This window comes from Ictalurus furcatus, chromosome 18, assembly GCF_023375685.1.
Source record: "Ictalurus furcatus strain D&B chromosome 18, Billie_1.0, whole genome shotgun sequence".
Classification (NCBI taxonomy): domain Eukaryota; kingdom Metazoa; phylum Chordata; class Actinopteri; order Siluriformes; family Ictaluridae; genus Ictalurus; species Ictalurus furcatus.
Genome location: NC_071272.1, coordinates 1,225,001 through 1,243,668, shown reverse-complemented (window position 1 = coordinate 1,243,668; position 18,668 = coordinate 1,225,001). Strand labels below are relative to the sequence as shown.

The window sequence follows — 18,668 nt, the reverse complement described above, 5'->3', positions numbered from 1 at the left end:
CTGAGAGTGTTTCTTTGCTCAGATGACAATTTCACTTATGTTGCATAATGACTTGTGAAAAATACGTTAGACTAATCAGACTGGGGGGAAAAGGATGGTGTAGATCAGATCAGCTTGGCTTTTTTTCTGGACTTTGATTGGCCTGCATCTGATGGTCAGAATGCAACATTTTGGAATTAAGATGAAATTTGGCAGAACTTCTCCAACTGCCTAAATTGCATCATTTCCAAAGTTTGCTCATGAGGTTTGCCAGTGTTGAATGTTGAGTGTCGTTAATTAATGTGGATTTTAGTATGTGTGTGTGTGTGTGTGTGTCGGGGTGTTGGGGGGAGAGCTGTGAGCAATTTAACCTATCATTTTTCGGTTGTTGCGATGTGTGTGACTTGATCAAAGTGTTCTTCAACCGAATACCCTGCATCTGTAGTGTATAGGTGATTACAAACAAGCGAAACACAAACAAAAAGCGAACATATTTCTCTGTACCAAGACGAGCACAGAAATGTTTATGTGGAACACATTTTTAGACAACAATGAGCTTCATGAGCTTTTTCAGGAGAGGAAATGTTCGATTACGCAATACCAACACACTCAGCTTTCCCCTTTAACTATATTGCTTCAGTCTTCATTGCATAAGACGTTTTAAGAACGTCTTAGCTTTGGTAAGACACTCTCATCTCAATAGTAGATTCATTCATTCATTCATTCATCCGTTTAACGTTCTCTCCTTTCCTAGTAACGGCTTGTATTGTATAGGTGTAGTTTTAATCTTAGTTTTAAAAGGAGTGAATTGTGTCACACGCTCATTTTCAACCACTGCTTTTAGATCTCTATTATAAGTGTGTTGAGTGTTGAGACGACGGGATTTCCCGTACATGATAATCACTAATATGCTACAGATGTGGTAAATAAAGATTGGGTTGAAAGACACTACAGTATTCCTTTAGTTTGGTCAGGGGTTGAAGACGACATTTATAATTAATGCAAATAAGAGGGTATTTCATGAAATTTATTTTTAATAAGGGATCGTTTTTGCAAGAACCAAATTCAAGACACCACAAAGTTCTCTCTCTCTCTCTCTCTCTCTCTCTCTCTCTCTCTCTCTGTCTCTCTCTCTGTCTCTCTCTCTGTCTCTTTTAAAAAAAAATCGATCTAATTATTTCCTCAATTTGCATCACAGGAGCCGCGTGGCATTCGAAAAGAATAAAACTGACGTGTTCCGGATTAAAACACACAATGTCGGGCCCATAAAAAAACTCAGGTACACACACACACACACACACACACACACACACACTGTATAGTACATTGGTGTCCTATGATGCATTTCCTATCTTTCAGGATCGAGCATGATAACACAGGAATGAGTGCCAGGTGGTATCTGGATAGAGTCACGTTGCTGGACATGAACAGGCCACACCTTCGCCTTTTCTTTGCCTGCAGCCGTTGGCTGGCCCGGGATGTGGGGGATGGACTTACCGTGAGATACCTCCTGGGCAGCCTTAATCCTATGAACATCCCTAAACGTAAGATACAGTCAGTGGTACAGTGCCATTCTGCTCATAACTTTAGAGTTTCATTAGCAGTAACTGTTTTGATTTCATTCGTTTCATAAACTAATATTGTTTTGTTAAATTATAGTTCTCCAACAAGAACCCGACCTTGCCAAGACCCTTCAGTTCCAGTGAAGGGAAATCTTAATGCTGCAGCATACAAATACATTCTAGACATGAACCGGGCAGTAGAAAGGCACTAGTGAAGGCAGAACCTGGCCACATCAGAACAAGAAACAAGACGTAAAGAAACTAAGAAAAAGTGGCAAAGCAGTACTGTACGATGAACGAGTACCAGAGAGGGAAAAGTCTTCAGATGTGGAGTTTAGAATGGGACCCAGTTTGGATATCATGCACACACATATATATATATATATATATATATATAGATCCATTTACAGCATTTAGCAGACTCCCACATAAACCTCCAGAAGTGCTTTGTGCTCTAAATCAGCCCATAGAGAGGAGATAGTGTGAGCAGATGTTATGGAAGTATGAAAGTTAGATCCTTGCGTTTTATGGGAATCAATATGTAGAGATGTTCACGGGCTAATCTTATAAAAAAAATATTGTATTAAACATTGATAATATGTGTGTATGTGTGTTTGTGTGTGTGTGTGTGTGTGTGTGTGTGTGTGTGTGTGCGTGCATTTGTGTTCATGACTTGTAGAAAACAAGTACATTGTCAGCGTGTTTACACTGGATGTCAAAGGTAGCGGAACAGATGCAGATGTTTATCTGACCATCTTTGGAGAGCATGGAGATACTGGTATGTGGTGTGTGTGTGTGTGTGTGTGTGTGTGTGTGTGTGTGTGTGTGTGTGATAATGATCAAAGCAATTGATGTGCAATTATTTGATTATTTGTTGTGCTCTTGGGTATGGGAGGCTACACAATGCACATGTTTTGCGCTGGCAGAGTTGTTGCTGCAGAGTATTTTTCTGATTGGTGTCTTTTCACACATGTGTATGTGTGTAGGAGAGAGGAAACTTGTGAGTGAAGGGAAGGATACTTTTGAGAGGGGAAATGAGGATAAATTCACCATTGAGAATCCAAACCTGGGCAGACTGACAAAAATCACCATTGGACACAACAACAAGGGCTCCTCAGCAGGCTGGGGCTGTGATAAGGTACACACACAAACACTCACACACTCACACACACACACACACACACACACACACACACAAGTACATGACTTTATATACTTGTATAAAATCGAAGTATTCCAGAAATATTCCCAGTCATTTATCCAGATATTAACTGACAACCCTTCTGCAAATTTATAAGCTCTGTTAGTTATTTTTTGTATGATTTCAAAAATAAGAACAGATCTTAAAGTCAATATAATCTAGTCCATATAATCAAACACTACTTATTTTAAACATACAAACAGAAAGGAAACATCTTTTCAATCATTAATAGACATTCAGCGATTCATAGTATGACACAATATTTAGACTTTTTTTTTTGGGGGGGGGGGGTGGCAGGGGCGGGGGCTCTTACTTATAATTAAATAATAATTCTATTTGTAATATAATTTTTCAATAGTTTTCCCTCTCTGATAAAATAAAAACAGTTCTTAGTGGAGACGTCTGGATGCATCCAGACGTCTGGATGTCTGGATGCATAATCATACTCCCACACACATACTCAGATACGTAATAAATGATTCATTTGTCCAGAGCTTTTGTCTGTCTGTAATTCATACTGAGTGATTTTTAATTCATGCAGTTTTGATTAGATTAGTGAGCCCCTTTCTTAAGAGTTTACACAAGAGACTATAACATGATATGGTCATGGACAGAAGCTCCCTAGACACAGACACAGACACAGACACAGATACACACACACACACACACAACTTTTACATCGCTATCAAATTGTATTGTGTTCTAGATTACTTGATTGAAATTTGACCACACAGCTCATAGAAACATGGTTTAAATATCACACCGCACAGCGATGGATTCTAATGCCCTTTCCATTTAGAGATTATCGTCCCCCTGAATCCGTCGATAAAAATTTGAACACACAGGTCATGGAAAAATCTTCTGAAAATCATTCGTCGCAGTGATGCATTCCCTTGTCCTTTCCATTTAAAGATCATAGACTGGAAAAGAAATAGAATGTATTATCACATGGAAATGAATCACATGGAAATGAATCACATGGAAATGAATCACATAGAAATGAATCATATGAAAATGAATGAATAAATAAATAAATAAATAAAAAGAATGTATTGATCACTACTTACTCTAGGGTCTAAAGACACAGTGCAACAGCACTGGTATACTTCACTGATAGTATCACTCCTCTTGTCTGTGTTCACGGCATAATTCTGTTTCAATTCCAGCAATAGTCGTTACATTGAAACCGTTACCACACTTACTATAGGCCATCTGTCAGTCTGTGTGTTGGCATGGCAACACGTTACACTCCATCCAGTTTTGGCTACTTTGTGAAATCACTGACGGAGCAAAAAACATTTAGATATACATTTGGTCATGTTGTGTCTGAAATGTCAGTTAATCTGTATTAATTTCCCGTTTATAGAACTATGTGTGTGTGTGTGTGTGTGTGTGTGTGTGTGTGTGTTCCAGGTGGTCATAGATGATTTGGGTAATAAGGAGGTGTATCAGTTTCCTGTTGATGCTTGGTTTGACATAGCCGAGGGTGATGGAAAGATACAGAGAGATGTGGCAGTAGGAGCTATGCAACCGATGGGTATGTATGTGAATGACAGCGAGAGAGAGAGAGAGACCGAGAGAGAGACCGAGAGAGAGACCATTCAACACTTTAAAATGTCATTACATGTGTGCTTGTTTGTATGTAGCGATGGTGTATAACGTCCAGGTGATGACTGGAGATATTCGAGGTGCTGGCACCAACTCCAAGATCCATTTGGTGATGCACGGCCAGAAGGGCATCAAAAACAGCGGGAAGATGTTTTTGGAAGGTGGAACATTCGAGCGCGCTCAGATCGACATCTTTAATGTTGAGATTATGGATCTGATCAGTCCACTCAGCAGAGTCACCATCGGCCATGACAATGCTGGAATCAGCTGTGGCTGGTACTGCGAGAAGGTGTGTTTCTGTGTGAAGGTGTTTTTGAGGTTCTTTGTCGAAGAAAGTGTGCTATGTTCCTGTAAATATTTTCAAATTTCATATCGCTTAAATACGCTGAAACAAATGTATCAACAGCGGTCTGTTGTCTTCCTGTGAAATCATATAAGATTGCCCGGGTCAAAGGGACAGAGTATTAACAGGATAGGAAGCTAATATTATTCCTAGCCATTCTATTTCTCTTGTCTTTTCTGTTTTTCGTAGGTGACAGTGTATTGCCCTTTTACAGGGATAGAGCAGGTTTTCCCATGTCGCCGCTGGTTGGATGAAGACGATGGAGATGGTTTGGTAGAGAGGGAGCTGTACGAAATGGTCTCATTGCGCAAACGCAAACTGAAGAGTGAGATATTTGTCCGTCTGCCATGCGCTTTTCTATCACCCACCCGCCGTTTCCTTTCAATGATCTTCTCTCGCCCAAGTCCTGCACCAACATACCTCACTGTAACGCTAATGTAATGGTTCCCTATTTATCCCTATTTATCACATTGGGGGGTTTTTATTTTTTTTCCACCTCAAACACATGTAACAGTTTTATTTTAATTTAGGTTTTGTTTTGAGCTTCTGGCATTTCTATTCAGATTTCATGTGAATAGATAGAAAAAAGATCCACTACGAACAAGGGATCATCAGCATGGTTTGTTCAGTCGTTATTCTTTAGTGGCTCAGTAGAAGAATCAATGCATGGATGAATTAATACACACGGAAACAAACTCTCTTTCTCTCTGATATGTAGAGCACCCATGGTCACTGTGGATCTTTACATCGGAAACAAAAGGAGCAGGTACAGATGCACAGATATTTATACAAGTGTATGGGGAAAAGGGCAAAAGCGACGAAATGAAGCTGGAGAGCAAATCAGACAGCTTCGAGCAGGGCCAGTGTGACAAGTTCATGGTACTGAAAATGACCTGTTTCACTATTAGGTCACAGATATGACCTATCTGTAGGTCCGGTGTGCAATTTTTTTACACGTGTTAACGTGACAATATTTTCCCTTGGGTGGTAGATCTTGATGCCTGAGATTGGGAAGATAAGGAAGTTGAGAATTTGGCACGAGAAGAGACACCCGTTCTCCGGCTGGCACCTAGGCAGAGTGAGAATGATTCGTTTTCCTATTACTTTCCTATGAAGGAATTTATCGCATCTGTGCTGACCTTAGCGTGCGTTTGTGCATGCAGGTTACCTTAATGAAGACCATGACCAGAGAGAAATATAACTTTGCCTGTAATCGCTGGCTGGACATCAACGAGGATGACCAGGAGATCATCAGAGAACTGCCAGCTACAGGAGTCCATGTTCCAGACCCACTGCCATGTAAGAGAACCACAAAATACAACCAAACTCTTTTCATTTCATCAGTTATAAAAAAAGAAAAAAAGAAAAGCTAATACCGATTCTATGTCACGTAAAATATATATTGTATATAAAGATTGTAATGCACACCCGCACCGAAGCGTGACTTTTATTTGTTTCTCTTATACCTCATAGAAATATAGTTGTGATTTTTATGTATGTTATCTGTCTCACCTCGCAGAAGCTTAGCTTGGCCAAATGTGGTGATATACAGCGCACAGGAATTATAATGTGTGCAGAGGAAAAAAATTAAGAAGAAAAAAAAAACCCCCAGGCATAAATATAGTACTGTAAGTAGTATACTACTATACTACTTAGTATAGTACTGCAAGTAGTATACTAAGTGTAATATTGGACAGGTGTGAAAGGTATCCTAAGGACCTCGCTAACAAACTATTTTCTTAACGCTGGTGGTGTAATGGCATTTATAAGATAAAAGCACATCATGTTTTGTCTAGTGAAAATGTTGCCTGGCCACTAGATGCTAAATCAACTTTACACGAGGATTTCTCAAACACCTAACAAATAGGATTTGGGCTCAATTCTAAATAATGTCTCCTTGAATAATACAGATTAAATGTGCAAACCTCTGGCATGTGAAAACCTTTGATAGGAGAAAAACAAACCCAACAAGAAATAGTTCATTCGAAACAAGCTTTATGGCTAAATGTTCACTTTAGTATTTGTTGAGCAGAGTTGGTGATGGGAAATCTTTTTTTTTTTTTTTTTTTTTTAAACTCTTCTGACATCATTTTGCTTTTCTGACATGTTCTCCTGTCAGCTTGTGTGATTGTACCATTGTTTTGTTTTTCAGTGGTGAAATATCGAGTCACTATCTGCACAGGGAACGTAACCGGCAGCGGGACGGACGCGAGTGTGTATATGAGCTTGGTTGGAGACCTGGGGGACACAGGAGAGAGGTTCATGTTTATGAGCAAAACCAATGTCAACAAGTTTGAGAAGGGCAACGTGAGTTATTCTCATATTCAGTCGTCGGTTAATAAAATCGACAACACATTCTAAGCAGCAAAAAGTTTTTAAATCATTATTGTGTTTTTTTAAAAAGGGAGTTACTTTTTTGCACGCAGTCCTCTGTTTTTGTCAAACCTGCCGATGGCATGCGTGGCCAAACGGTGTGAATTTGGGCCCATTTGTCCACCGAACAATATTCTGATTGTAGTTCCAATGATGCTAATGATGTTCCGATGAAAATTGTGAATTTTGGGCTTCTTTGCTCTCCTCACTTAAACGTCCTTTTAGTGCCAAAATAGACTTGGCCTCGATTGAGATTTTTTCATTACATTTTTAACTGCTTGTGTAATTGATGGTTGCTGCAGCTCAACACCATCAGCCTCTTTTGTGTTGATAGCACAATGCTGCCACATGTGTTTCTGAGAGAAAATACTATTATTTAAAAAAAATATCTTCATTTAAGAATTATTTTGTCAGAGAGACGGTAAATCATTCTTCCAGTTCTGTAATTGCAGATTTTTGCCCCACTCTAGCTATCTAAGGGTGACTAGCAAGTTTAGCTAGCTGAGCTAAGCTAAGCTAACCACTGAAGTACTTCTGTCAATTTTTAAACACAAATATGACTTTCAGCTGTGAGACAAGCAGTTTACTTTTACTCCACTGTCAGAGCTTCAGTTTGGTCAGGTATGTTTGGAAGATTTTTTTTTTGTTGTTGTTGTTGTAAATACAATTATGGGAACAGCAACTGTGACATGCAAAGCATACATTTGGCCAACATAAGAGGGATCAAAAAAGGGGCGGACTTTATCTTGTGACCACACATTTGTGATCCATATCTTTTGTCTCTCTGATAGATCAACTGACATGAGTATAGCAACTACAAACAAAATACCAAAGCATTCCAATCTCTAAGACTCTCTTTCTCTCTCTCTCTCTCTGTTTGCTACAGGCAGATGAGTTTATGATAGAGGCTGTATCACTTGGGACCCTCAGGAGGGTGAGGATCGGTCATGATGGCCGGGGTGGAGGTTGTGGTTGGTTCCTGGATAAAGTGTTGATCAGAGAGGAGGGACAACCCGAGTCCACCAGTGTGGAGTTTCCCTGTAACAGGCGGGTCAACCATCCAATCACATGAAAAGCTATGAGAGTCCCACACAATTACACACGTCACTGAATGCTTTGATGAGTTTGAAAACGATGTTACGGATTTCACATTCACCAAATCTCAAAACCCAACTGAACTGAAATTGAACTTATGCATGCTCAAATATGGAAGAATTTTTGACTGACATGTTATACTGTGCTCTCTACCACCATCATCAAAAAATCCAAACTGAGGGAACATCTTTTGGAAGAATGGGGTTCATACCACCGGTCCGGTTCCAGAGACTGTTGTGGAATCTTCTTCAGCAAAAATGAAAACTTCTGAGTCTTCTGAGAAATTATTCTATAAGACTTTTTTTTTTGTAGAAGAAGTCACACAATCACTGATTGCTTGTAGAATCATTGCTGTAGACCTCGTAATCAAACAGTTACCAACCTATGAGTGTCTGGAAAGTGTGTGTGTGTGTGTGTGTGTATATGAGAGAGAGAGAGAGAGAGAGAATGGAGAGTGAGGGAGTGAGAGGTTGTGCGTAGGTGTGAGAGTGGTGTTTAAGTCCTTATGTAGATGAGGAAACAGTGCCTGGTTACTAATGGAGACTAAACGACGGAAACATGATGCGCTGGAAACACTAACTAGACCAGAGGAGAGTGCTGAGTTACAAACACTCACTCTCTCACTCACTCTCTCACACACACACACACACACATTTATTCTACCATCCTTATGAGGACATTCCATTGACATAATTATTAATGAAGATAATTAATGTATATATATATATATATATATATATATATATATATATATATATATATATATATATATATATATCACCCAGAGTGTTGATGTATCTAAACATGCTTCCCATGAAGGGGTTGAATAATTTTGAAACTGGTGAAGTCATTATAAATTGCACTTTCAGTTGAATTTATATACACAAATGAACACTCTGGGTGTTAATTCAACACTAGGGATTTAACTCTGTGTGTGTGTGTTGTTTTGTGTGTGTGTGTGTGTGTATCAATACGTGCAAAGAAATGTTGCAGAGCAAAGATGCCTTCAAAATAATGAAATTATTATAATAAATAATAAATCAATTGTTTCTACATTTGAACAAAAAACACTCTGAAGCCCAGTAAACAGTAGTAAACAAACTTTGTACTAAATAAAATAGGGTGCCGAAAACTTTTGCACAGTCCTGTGTGTATATATGCATATCCGTCTGGTTGACTAGGCGTCAGGTGGTTGTAAGGGGTCAGACATTCATCACCACATACAACCACAAATACTGACCTCTCTCTAAGACACAATCATTCTTTCTCTGTCTTTATAGCTGCCTTACTCTCTCTCTCTCTCTCTCTCTCTCTCTCTCTCTCTCTGTAGATGGTTGGATCGTAGTGAAGATGATGGACAGATAGTGCGGGAGCTGGTGCCCAGTGCGGATGGCCAACGATTGTTCAGTGAGTTCACACACACACTGAATCATTAACATCTAGCTCAATGGCAAAATCAACAATTAAAATGTCTGTGTGTGTGTGTGTGTGTGTGTGTGTGTGTGTGTGTGTGTGTGTTTTAAAGATGTGAGTTACCACATCGCGATAAAGACAGGCAGCATTAGCGGTGCAAGCTCAGACTCAAAAGTGTTTGTAAAACTCTACGGCGAGAAAGGCGACACCAATAAGATCCTGCTTGTTGCCTCAGATACTAGCCACAATAACTATTTTGAGACCGGCCAGACTGACATCTTCACCGTGGAGACCTTTGACCTTGGCCAGGTGAATTTTCACAACTCATCATCTTCAACTTTTATTATGAGCTATAAATGATTCTCTTTGTGCGTCGCTTTATAAACTTCTTTGTATCAACATGGTGTGTAAAATAAATCATTTTTTTAAATAATAAAAAATATAACAGAAATAATGACATGAAAAGCCTTCCAATTAATGCAGTTTGAAGGAAATCGGCCGGTTGACCTGTATTTACATGATGCTATGCACTGCACTGCTGCCACATGTTTGGCTGTGTGGATAATTACCTCAATGAGCACCTGTACAGGTGTTTCTAATAAAGTGTCTGATCAGTGTAGATAGGTATAGGTCGAGAATGAAATGTGAAGTTATTGCACGCTTCTTGTGTCTATGTGCTGTGACGAAGGCTTTTTTTTTTTTTTTTTTTAAATTAAAATTGAATTTGTTTGTTGACCTCGGCTCCCTGTGGGCGGGGCCTGCAGATAAATCGACTCCTGATTGGCCATACAAATGAGGGCCTGCAGGCAGGTTGGTTCCTGGACAGTGTGTTGATCTGGGTGCCGGTGCACGGACTTCAGTACATGTTCCCCAGTCACCGCTGGCTCTGCAGAGACGAGGCTGATGGCAAAGTGGAGGTTGAGATCTACCCGAGCGAAATACAGGATATTGAAAAATGTACAACACACACACACACACACACACACATGCACACACGCACGCACTATTGAGACTATTGATGACACATAATAATGTGCTACAAATATCAGAAATAGTTACGAGATTACCTTTATCTTATAGTGACTCTGTGTCCACTTTATTCAGCACATTGCAGTGGGCTGAATGTCTCATTCCATGTTAGGGATCAACTGGGAGTCTGGAAAGCCATAACACGTACTACGATCCATATCCTGAGGATCAAATGTTTTCCAAACCTTCTAGGATTCCCTTCAAGTCGGTCTATACAAATACGAGTACTCGTCTTGTTAAGTGATATGTGTTTTGATTGCAGTGATTAACTATGAAGTGACAGTTGTGACGGGGGAAGTTTTTGCGGCTGGCACCGACGCCAAGGTGTTTCTGCAAATCTATGGTGAAGAGGGCAAGACTGAAGTGATTCAGCTAAGGAGTCGCTCGAACAACTTTGAGAGAGGGACCACCGAGATCTTTAAGGTGTGTGAGCATGTGTTTTGGACAAGCCTCAAGATGCCAAATAGGTTCGGAATATCCGAGCCTACTGTTTTTATTTCTGGAGTTTAAAAAAAAAAGGCTTTTTTAAACCACATTTTTTTTGCTCAACCCCCGTAACAACCGAACCCATGCTTTTACTTTTGCCCTTTAAATATATATACCTATATATATATATATATATATATATATTACATACACACACTGCCTCTTTCCTCCCACTGTCATGTCAGATTGAGGCTCTGGATGTGGGGCGAGTTTATAAGATCCGTATTGGGCACAATGGAGCAGGGATGGCTCCTGGCTGGTTCCTGGAGTACGTGGACGTGAAACAGCTCATCATGGCCATGGTAAAACCTGAGAAGAAAGAGGAGGAGAAGAAAGACAAGAAAAAGAAAAAGAAGAAAAAGGTGAGCAAGGCTGCAGATAGACAAGACATTTGACTCTTTAGGAGCATAAATGGTTTGAGCCTTAGCCATTATTTTACCAAGAGAAATAATTTCACACAAGATTTCAAGTCTTTCTGCTTTCTTTCTCCCTCTACCCCCCTCGCTTTTTACGTGCAGGAGGAAGACGAAGATCCAGGAGAGCTAAGAGAGGTGGTGAAGACGTTTCACTTTCCCTGCAGCCGCTGGCTTGCTCGGGACGAGGAGGACGGAGAGATTGTGGTGGAGCTAATGGCTGAGGATTATGAAGATCTGGAGGGTATGGAGAGGGAGAGTAACCACTGCTGAACACTGCTGAATAAAACCCTCCACGTTCTGCACCTAAGTGGCCTCCTATCTGTCTGTGCTCAAATCGTCACAGTCTAAGCTCGCTACACTATATATATATTATTGTTTGTAGCCTATATATATATATAGTGTAGTGCAACACATACAAGAGAGAGGGAGAACGTTTCACAAGAACTGCAGCACATTACGTTTAACAGATTATGGCCATTGTATTTATACTTGTGTGTGTGTGTGTTTTCCAGAGAACACATATGAGATTCGTGTATTCACCGGCCCGATGTGGGGTGCTGGGACAGATGCAAACGTCTACATCAACATCTATGGCGAGATGGGGGACACGGGCGAGAGAAAGCTACGCAAATCCAACCATTTCAATAAGTTTGAGCGAGGACAGGTGACATTTTTTCATATTTTAAAAAAATAAAATAATATACTACGATCTTTTGTTTGAAAACTTTAATAAAACAGCAAAGTCCTTATCATCTCGATCCACGATACGCTGTGACCTGTAGTTACACTTTTTTTCTTTTTCAGTTTAACTGAGTGACTTTACTTGCTTAGCTAAACTTCATCAAATCAATAGCCGAATCTTACAAACTAGCTAATTTAGCAAATGAGCCTCTGATCCTTGAATGTGAAACGATACATGCACAAACCAGGGATGTTGCTAGGCCTATTTTGGGGAGGGGGGGGATGGTTCATGTCATTAACTACGGAATCCTGTCATCAGCTATGTCTCAAATATGTATATCTATGGCTGGCACACACACTAAAAGCGACATATGCCAGCTTATGTAGTAACATTCTAAACAGAATCACAAACACCTGAAACAAACACACACACACACACACACACACACACACACACACACACACACACATGCTGCCAGTTTGACCTTTGACCTCTCTTAGGTGGATGTGTTCACCCTCATGGCGATCGACCTGGGGCAGCTGAGGAAGCTGCGGATTCGCCATGATAACAAACAGGCCAGTGCAGGGTGGTACCTGGACCGCGTGGAAATCGTAGACCTAAAGGAAGAGACGACGTAAGCGACATGAAAACGATGGCACACATTTTTACTATCACAATTACACAATCTACACAGTTACAATCTTTAAGGGGTGCTTCTAGTGGCTTCTTTATTTTTTAGTATAATAGCTAAATAATGCGATGCTCTAAACCGAATACTACTTTTAACTTTGGTAACCAAAAGGAAATTTGGGTGTTTTTTTTTGTTTTTTGGAAGCTTTGGAATGCACTCGAAATAGTGCACTATGTTGTACAATGTGTAAGACTACAAGACTGCCAATGAAGTCGATTCCCCTGGGCCCTGAGCAGTGACGTTTTATCACGTTGCTGGATCCCTAACTAAAACCTCAGATGGGCAATGAACAATGACATCACCCTGAAGCCCCATCTATATCACTGATACGAGCGGCCGTCTGTCCCACTGATCTACAGTCTATAGACAGACTCTGAGTTTAGAACCGATTAAATAAATTCTCAACACAGACCTTCGGATGTGTTTCAGGTATTTTTTCCCCTGTCAGCGATGGCTAGCAGTGGATGAAGACGACGGACAGTTAGCACGTGAGCTAGTTCCAGTGGATGAGGCATTCATGAGGAAGGAATCTGACCAAGGATCTCCGGCGCAGCTTGGACTTGAACAAAAAGGTCAGCCCATGGAGCCCACAGCAAAAAAAAAAAAAGGCATATAAAGCATTACAGGACAGTGTTATAAATCATGGCTTTCTCTATTTCACTGGATTGGCTACGCCCCAAAGGCAGTGTGTAGAACCCGGTGTGTGTGTGTGTGTGTGTGTGTGTGTGTGTGTGTGTGTCTATTGAATTGAAATTTTTTGCTTGAATATATCATTCATATATAAATATATCAACATGTTTTTTTTTACTATCCCTGTCACTGTTTGTCAGTATAGCTATAGTTCAATATAGCTAACAGTAAATGTGTAGAGTAACTGTGCTTTATCTACTATGTAATGTGTTGGTAGCCATGACGACCACATACACCGTGCGAATAAAGACAGGAGACAAAAAGAACGCTGGAACCGATGCCAATGTTTACACTGTTTTATACGGGACAAATGATGACACAGGTCAGCATCAACACTGTGTGTGTGTTAATGTGTCAGATAAAAATACTAATGTTGTGGAGCAGTTGAACTTGAAAAGAAATTGAACAGTATGCCATTATTAAGTGTGGATTATGTGTGTGTGTGTGTGTGTGTGTGTGTGTGTGTGTAATTAGGTATCATTAATCTGAAGGCCTCAAAGAACAATAAGAACAAGTTTGAGAAGGGTATGATCGATGAGTTCACTATAGAGGCAGTGGACCTGGGCAGCCTTAAAAGAATCCGCATCGGACACGACAACGCAGGTACGTACAGGAGCATACACGTTCACTCGCAAAAAAAAACCAAAAACCTCCGACATCCAGCTTGCATAAGTTTGCGCACCCTCAATTGGGAATGTAGCAGTGTTCACAATCTAGCAATCACAATTAAACAAACTCATGTTAAATACTAATTAGTATACACCTGCCATCAATTACAGTGACTGATTAACACCTGTACTCGGTATACATCGTCATGGTTTTATATATATATGTGAAGTACAATGTATGACTTGCTACTTTCACAAACACTGGACATATTTGTAAAGTGGAATTCTACTCTAACCTTCAATAAAAAAAATAAATAAATAAAAAGAATATTGGAATTTCCCTGACATTTAACTAAATGGGCGACAAAACCTTCAGTATATAGTATATAGTATATAATATATATATAAACATTATATAAACGTTCATAGTATATAACGTATATAACATAGTATATATAGTATATATGTGTGTGTGTATATATATATATATATAGTATATATAGTACATTAAACGTTCATAGCGTGTACATGTGTACATATTATTCACATCCATGTTTTTTTCTGTGTGCCTGTGTGCTTGTGTATTTGCATGTGTGTTAACACTGTAACAAATCGCTGTTCTTTTTACAGCAAAAAACAAAAGTAGATATTTTTCTTTATTATATTAATCAGGTGTATGAGCTCAGTGAAACTTTAGTATATAGAGTATATATATACAATGTATAGGATTTATTCTTGACCACAAACCATACAAATGAGAATTCTGGCTACTAGGCTAGAGTAGAGATTAGCATATATGCTGTAGTGTATGGTAAATATGTTTCTGTTTGGGCAGAGAGATGATCTGTATGGATTTTAATACATGCGTAGCACTCATTAATGATGCATAACTATTAATAACTGGTAATATATACAAACACAGGCTATGTCATCATAAAAATATAGACTATGGACATATGATAACAGATATGATAAGGCACAGTTCAGCCTGTGGATGCATATGCATCGTTAATGTAAATGTTACGTGCATTTTCAAGTTGACCTTTGACCTTTGATATTTATATAGAAATTTGCTCCCTTAGATTTGGTGTAAATATTACAGACAATTATTTACAGTGTATGTGTGCATGCATACGTGTGTGTGTGTGTGTGTGTGTGTGTGTGTCTGTGCCTATCTGTGTGTGTGTGTGTGTGTGTGTGTATTAGGTAGCGCTCCTGGATGGTTTTTGGACTGGGTGGAGATTGACGCTCCATCTCTGGGCCAGTGTTTGTGTTTCCCGTGCGGGCGCTGGCTTGATAAAAAAGAAGATGATGGTGCCATTTTTAGAGATCTCTACCATAACAAGTTACAGACGAGACTGTACACGCCTTGTACGAAACACACACACACACACACACACACACACACACACACACATCTCTCAAAGGGGCAGAACCTTGTAACCAACTGCCAATCACTGATATGGTAATGAACATGACTGACATCTCCAACGTGCTGCATTAGTCTGTCCGTCACATAATTCTTAACAGTTTTACACAACTAGTATAGTTTGCTATCTTATCGGTATATATTCTAAGTATAACATGATGTTTTGATTATTTACATTTCTTCAGCTGAGCCAGTTAGAGCCAAGCTCTAATCATTCTGTCGATCTGATTTTTGGAAAAGTCTTTTAATGCCCTAATGTGAAGAGATCGAGAATTAAACAGGAGGCCAGACCATCAGCCCAACACACACACAGATATATATATATATACTTATACTTCAACAGCTGACACCTGTGTTTCCCAAATTTTTACAACCCACCAGCTGCCTGTAAGATCTCTCCTGAGTGATGTTATACCCTCTGAACTGTCATGTTCCAGACGTTCCATATGAGATTACAATCTTCACCAGTGACATTTTTGCGGCGGGGACAGATGCTGACGTCTTCATCGTCCTCTATGGGCAGAATGGCATTTGTACATCTCAGAAATCGCTCTGCCTCAACAAGAGAGAGAGGTGCATGTATTTTGAACGAGGAGCTGAGAATATGTTCATTGTAGAGGTAAAACACACACACACACACACACACACACACACACACACGATGAACTGATTCTATGGTTTATAGCTGTCTTGCATTATATATAAACCTTTCAATATGACAATTTATTTGCACATATTGATTTCTAAGTAAAAATAGCTCTAGTTCTAGTCTGATTGACTTTTTTTGTCACCGTGTCATGGTAGGGATGATAATTACAGAGTCAAAGGGAATGGATGTATTGAGAATTTTGTCTCTGCAGCTGGAGGACATCGGTGACATCATTGAGAAAATCAGGATTGGTCATGATAATCGAGGAGTGAATGGGGGTTGGCACCTTGACAGAGTGGAGATCAGGAGACTGCTGAGAAAAGGAAAGGTATTGGATTTTCCTCTTTCCCAAAGCTAATCTAGCTATCGTTCTACAATACGTTCACAACGAGAGTTTAGTAAACACTCTCTGTTCTGATGTTCATGTTGGTAATGTGCCAAAAAGCTCTTGAATCCTTTTAAATCCTGACAATGCTAAACCTTTGTGCTTCCAACTTTGTGGCAACAGTTTAGTGAAAGACCTCAAGTGTCATGATCAGGTGTCCACAAACCTTCGGCCATATAGCGTACGCATATACAGTTCACATAAGTACTCATGATAGTCTCTAGTGGAATTTCAATATGTGTGTATGTTTATGTAGGGCTCTGAGACGGCCATATTCCCGTGCGAGAGTTGGCTGGCGCACTCGGAGGAAGATGGTGAGACGATCCGGGAGCTGGTCCCTTCTGACATCATCATCGAGAAGTTGTCTCGAGATGGAACGCTCAAAAAAATTCAGACCGAAGTGGATGATGCACTGGAGAGTATGTAATATACAACAGTACATATCTAGAATTCATACAGACACCAGTATGTGTGTGCATTAGTTTAGTCCAATTCTTTACCGATACTATACATACGCAAATCTCTTGTAAACACCTACGAGATGGCATCTGATCACGCAGTTGTGAGCAGTATTCCGTCACGAATCGGAAGCCGTCCGTCGTCAGTGTGAGGACTTCCGTCACAGCATGAACTAGGATTAAGGCCGTGTCAGGCACGGGCAGCCTTCAGGCCACAGTTGAAGTCGACGACTTAACATGGCTCATTCAGTCCCAATGTCACTGACCTCAGTCAGCACAATGGAGTCTTTTTGGCTTTGGGAGTTAAATTGATCTCTCACTGAAGTATCTTCCAGACACCCCCAAGCAACCCAGAAGGCTCTCCTGGGTTTAACCGGTAGACCTGTGACTCACCACCAAATGATGACGGTTGACAGCTTTGTGTACAAAACATTCAATCACAGAACCGATCACTGAACTTTGGACCAAGACGCTCTGATACCACGTATACTTACGAACGACTTTCACAGGAGAAGTGTTTCATCTGATTGGCTAGAAGCACAACCTTCCATCCGTCTGAAAAACAGGGCTTTAAAATGACGACTCATTTCTTGCGAATCCTTAAAAAGAAAGGACGCTGAAAGAGCACTGTCGATGATCACATGCCATCTTGTGGACATTTACAGATCATCTTAATTTGCTAAATTAGCTCTAAATATTTATAAATACCGTAATTACGATGCATGCTGTACCTTCATAAAAATGACAGGAATTGAAAAAAAAATGGCCCCATGATGTCGCGTGTGTGTGTGTGTGTGTGTGTGTGTGTGTGTGTGTGTTCAGTTCATATATATTCAGTGACTGTGACCACGGGCGACGTGTATGGGGCAGGCACTGACGCAAATGTATTTATCACTATATATGGAGACATGGGGGATTCGGGGGAACGTAAACTCAGCCAATCAGAGAACAACAGGAACAAGTTTGAACGAGGAGCGGTAAGACACACAGCGCAAAGAGTGTTTCACTCGAAAACGACTGCAGTCTCATTTATTAATACACGATTTAGGAATGATCACACTTACAGCACCTGTGACGTCAACCTGAGCCTAATATATAAATACTCCATTTATTCAACCCAATTTCTATTCACAAAGACTGAAGTGTATTTGCAATTACTCCGCCTCATCTCAATACTGAAAACAACAACAACAACCCCAAACAAACAAACATTGGAACTCAAGAGTCATTTTAATGGAACATTCGATATACTCTTGTGTGTGGTAGATATGATCAACACATAGGGACACATTGTTTTGGACTAGCTATTGGAGTGGATTACCTATTGACTGTCCTCGGATTGGTCAGGTGGACACCTTCAGTATTGAAGCAGTGGATCTCGGCGAGGTGTTCAAGATCCGCATACGCCACGACAACAGCATGCTAAGTCCTGATTGGTACCTGGATCAGGTGGAGGTTCTGGATACGGATACAGATGAAGTGTTTCTTTTTCAGTGTGAGCGCTGGCTGTCTCGCAAGAAGGAAGACAAACGTATCGAAAGAGTCTTCTATGTCAAGGTGCGTGTGTGTGT

At 40.1% G+C, this 18,668-nt stretch overlaps 1 protein-coding gene across 1 annotated transcript in view; it reads left to right on the top strand.

Annotated features, from left to right (window-relative positions):
* The window catches only part of LOC128622666 (lipoxygenase homology domain-containing protein 1-like), a 33,512-nt gene that overhangs the window by 4,728 nt on the left and 10,116 nt on the right, over positions 1-18,668 (top strand). Inside the window, exons 3-31 of the mRNA XM_053649360.1 lie at positions 1,178-1,258; positions 1,339-1,523; positions 2,221-2,319; positions 2,528-2,679; positions 4,156-4,279; positions 4,389-4,639; positions 4,883-5,018; positions 5,412-5,572; positions 5,685-5,771; positions 5,857-5,992; positions 6,846-7,000; positions 7,953-8,113; positions 9,492-9,568; positions 9,687-9,883; positions 10,339-10,531; positions 10,866-11,026; positions 11,275-11,451; positions 11,608-11,770; positions 11,910-12,169; positions 12,688-12,821; positions 13,308-13,450; positions 13,786-13,890; positions 14,043-14,171; positions 15,383-15,547; positions 16,043-16,224; positions 16,466-16,582; positions 16,896-17,058; positions 17,920-18,074; positions 18,445-18,654. Coding sequence (XP_053505335.1) covers positions 1,178-1,258; positions 1,339-1,523; positions 2,221-2,319; positions 2,528-2,679; positions 4,156-4,279; positions 4,389-4,639; positions 4,883-5,018; positions 5,412-5,572; positions 5,685-5,771; positions 5,857-5,992; positions 6,846-7,000; positions 7,953-8,113; positions 9,492-9,568; positions 9,687-9,883; positions 10,339-10,531; positions 10,866-11,026; positions 11,275-11,451; positions 11,608-11,770; positions 11,910-12,169; positions 12,688-12,821; positions 13,308-13,450; positions 13,786-13,890; positions 14,043-14,171; positions 15,383-15,547; positions 16,043-16,224; positions 16,466-16,582; positions 16,896-17,058; positions 17,920-18,074; positions 18,445-18,654 — 4,459 coding nt within the window. The remainder of the gene's footprint in view (positions 1-1,177; positions 1,259-1,338; positions 1,524-2,220; positions 2,320-2,527; positions 2,680-4,155; positions 4,280-4,388; positions 4,640-4,882; positions 5,019-5,411; positions 5,573-5,684; positions 5,772-5,856; positions 5,993-6,845; positions 7,001-7,952; positions 8,114-9,491; positions 9,569-9,686; positions 9,884-10,338; positions 10,532-10,865; positions 11,027-11,274; positions 11,452-11,607; positions 11,771-11,909; positions 12,170-12,687; positions 12,822-13,307; positions 13,451-13,785; positions 13,891-14,042; positions 14,172-15,382; positions 15,548-16,042; positions 16,225-16,465; positions 16,583-16,895; positions 17,059-17,919; positions 18,075-18,444; positions 18,655-18,668) is intronic.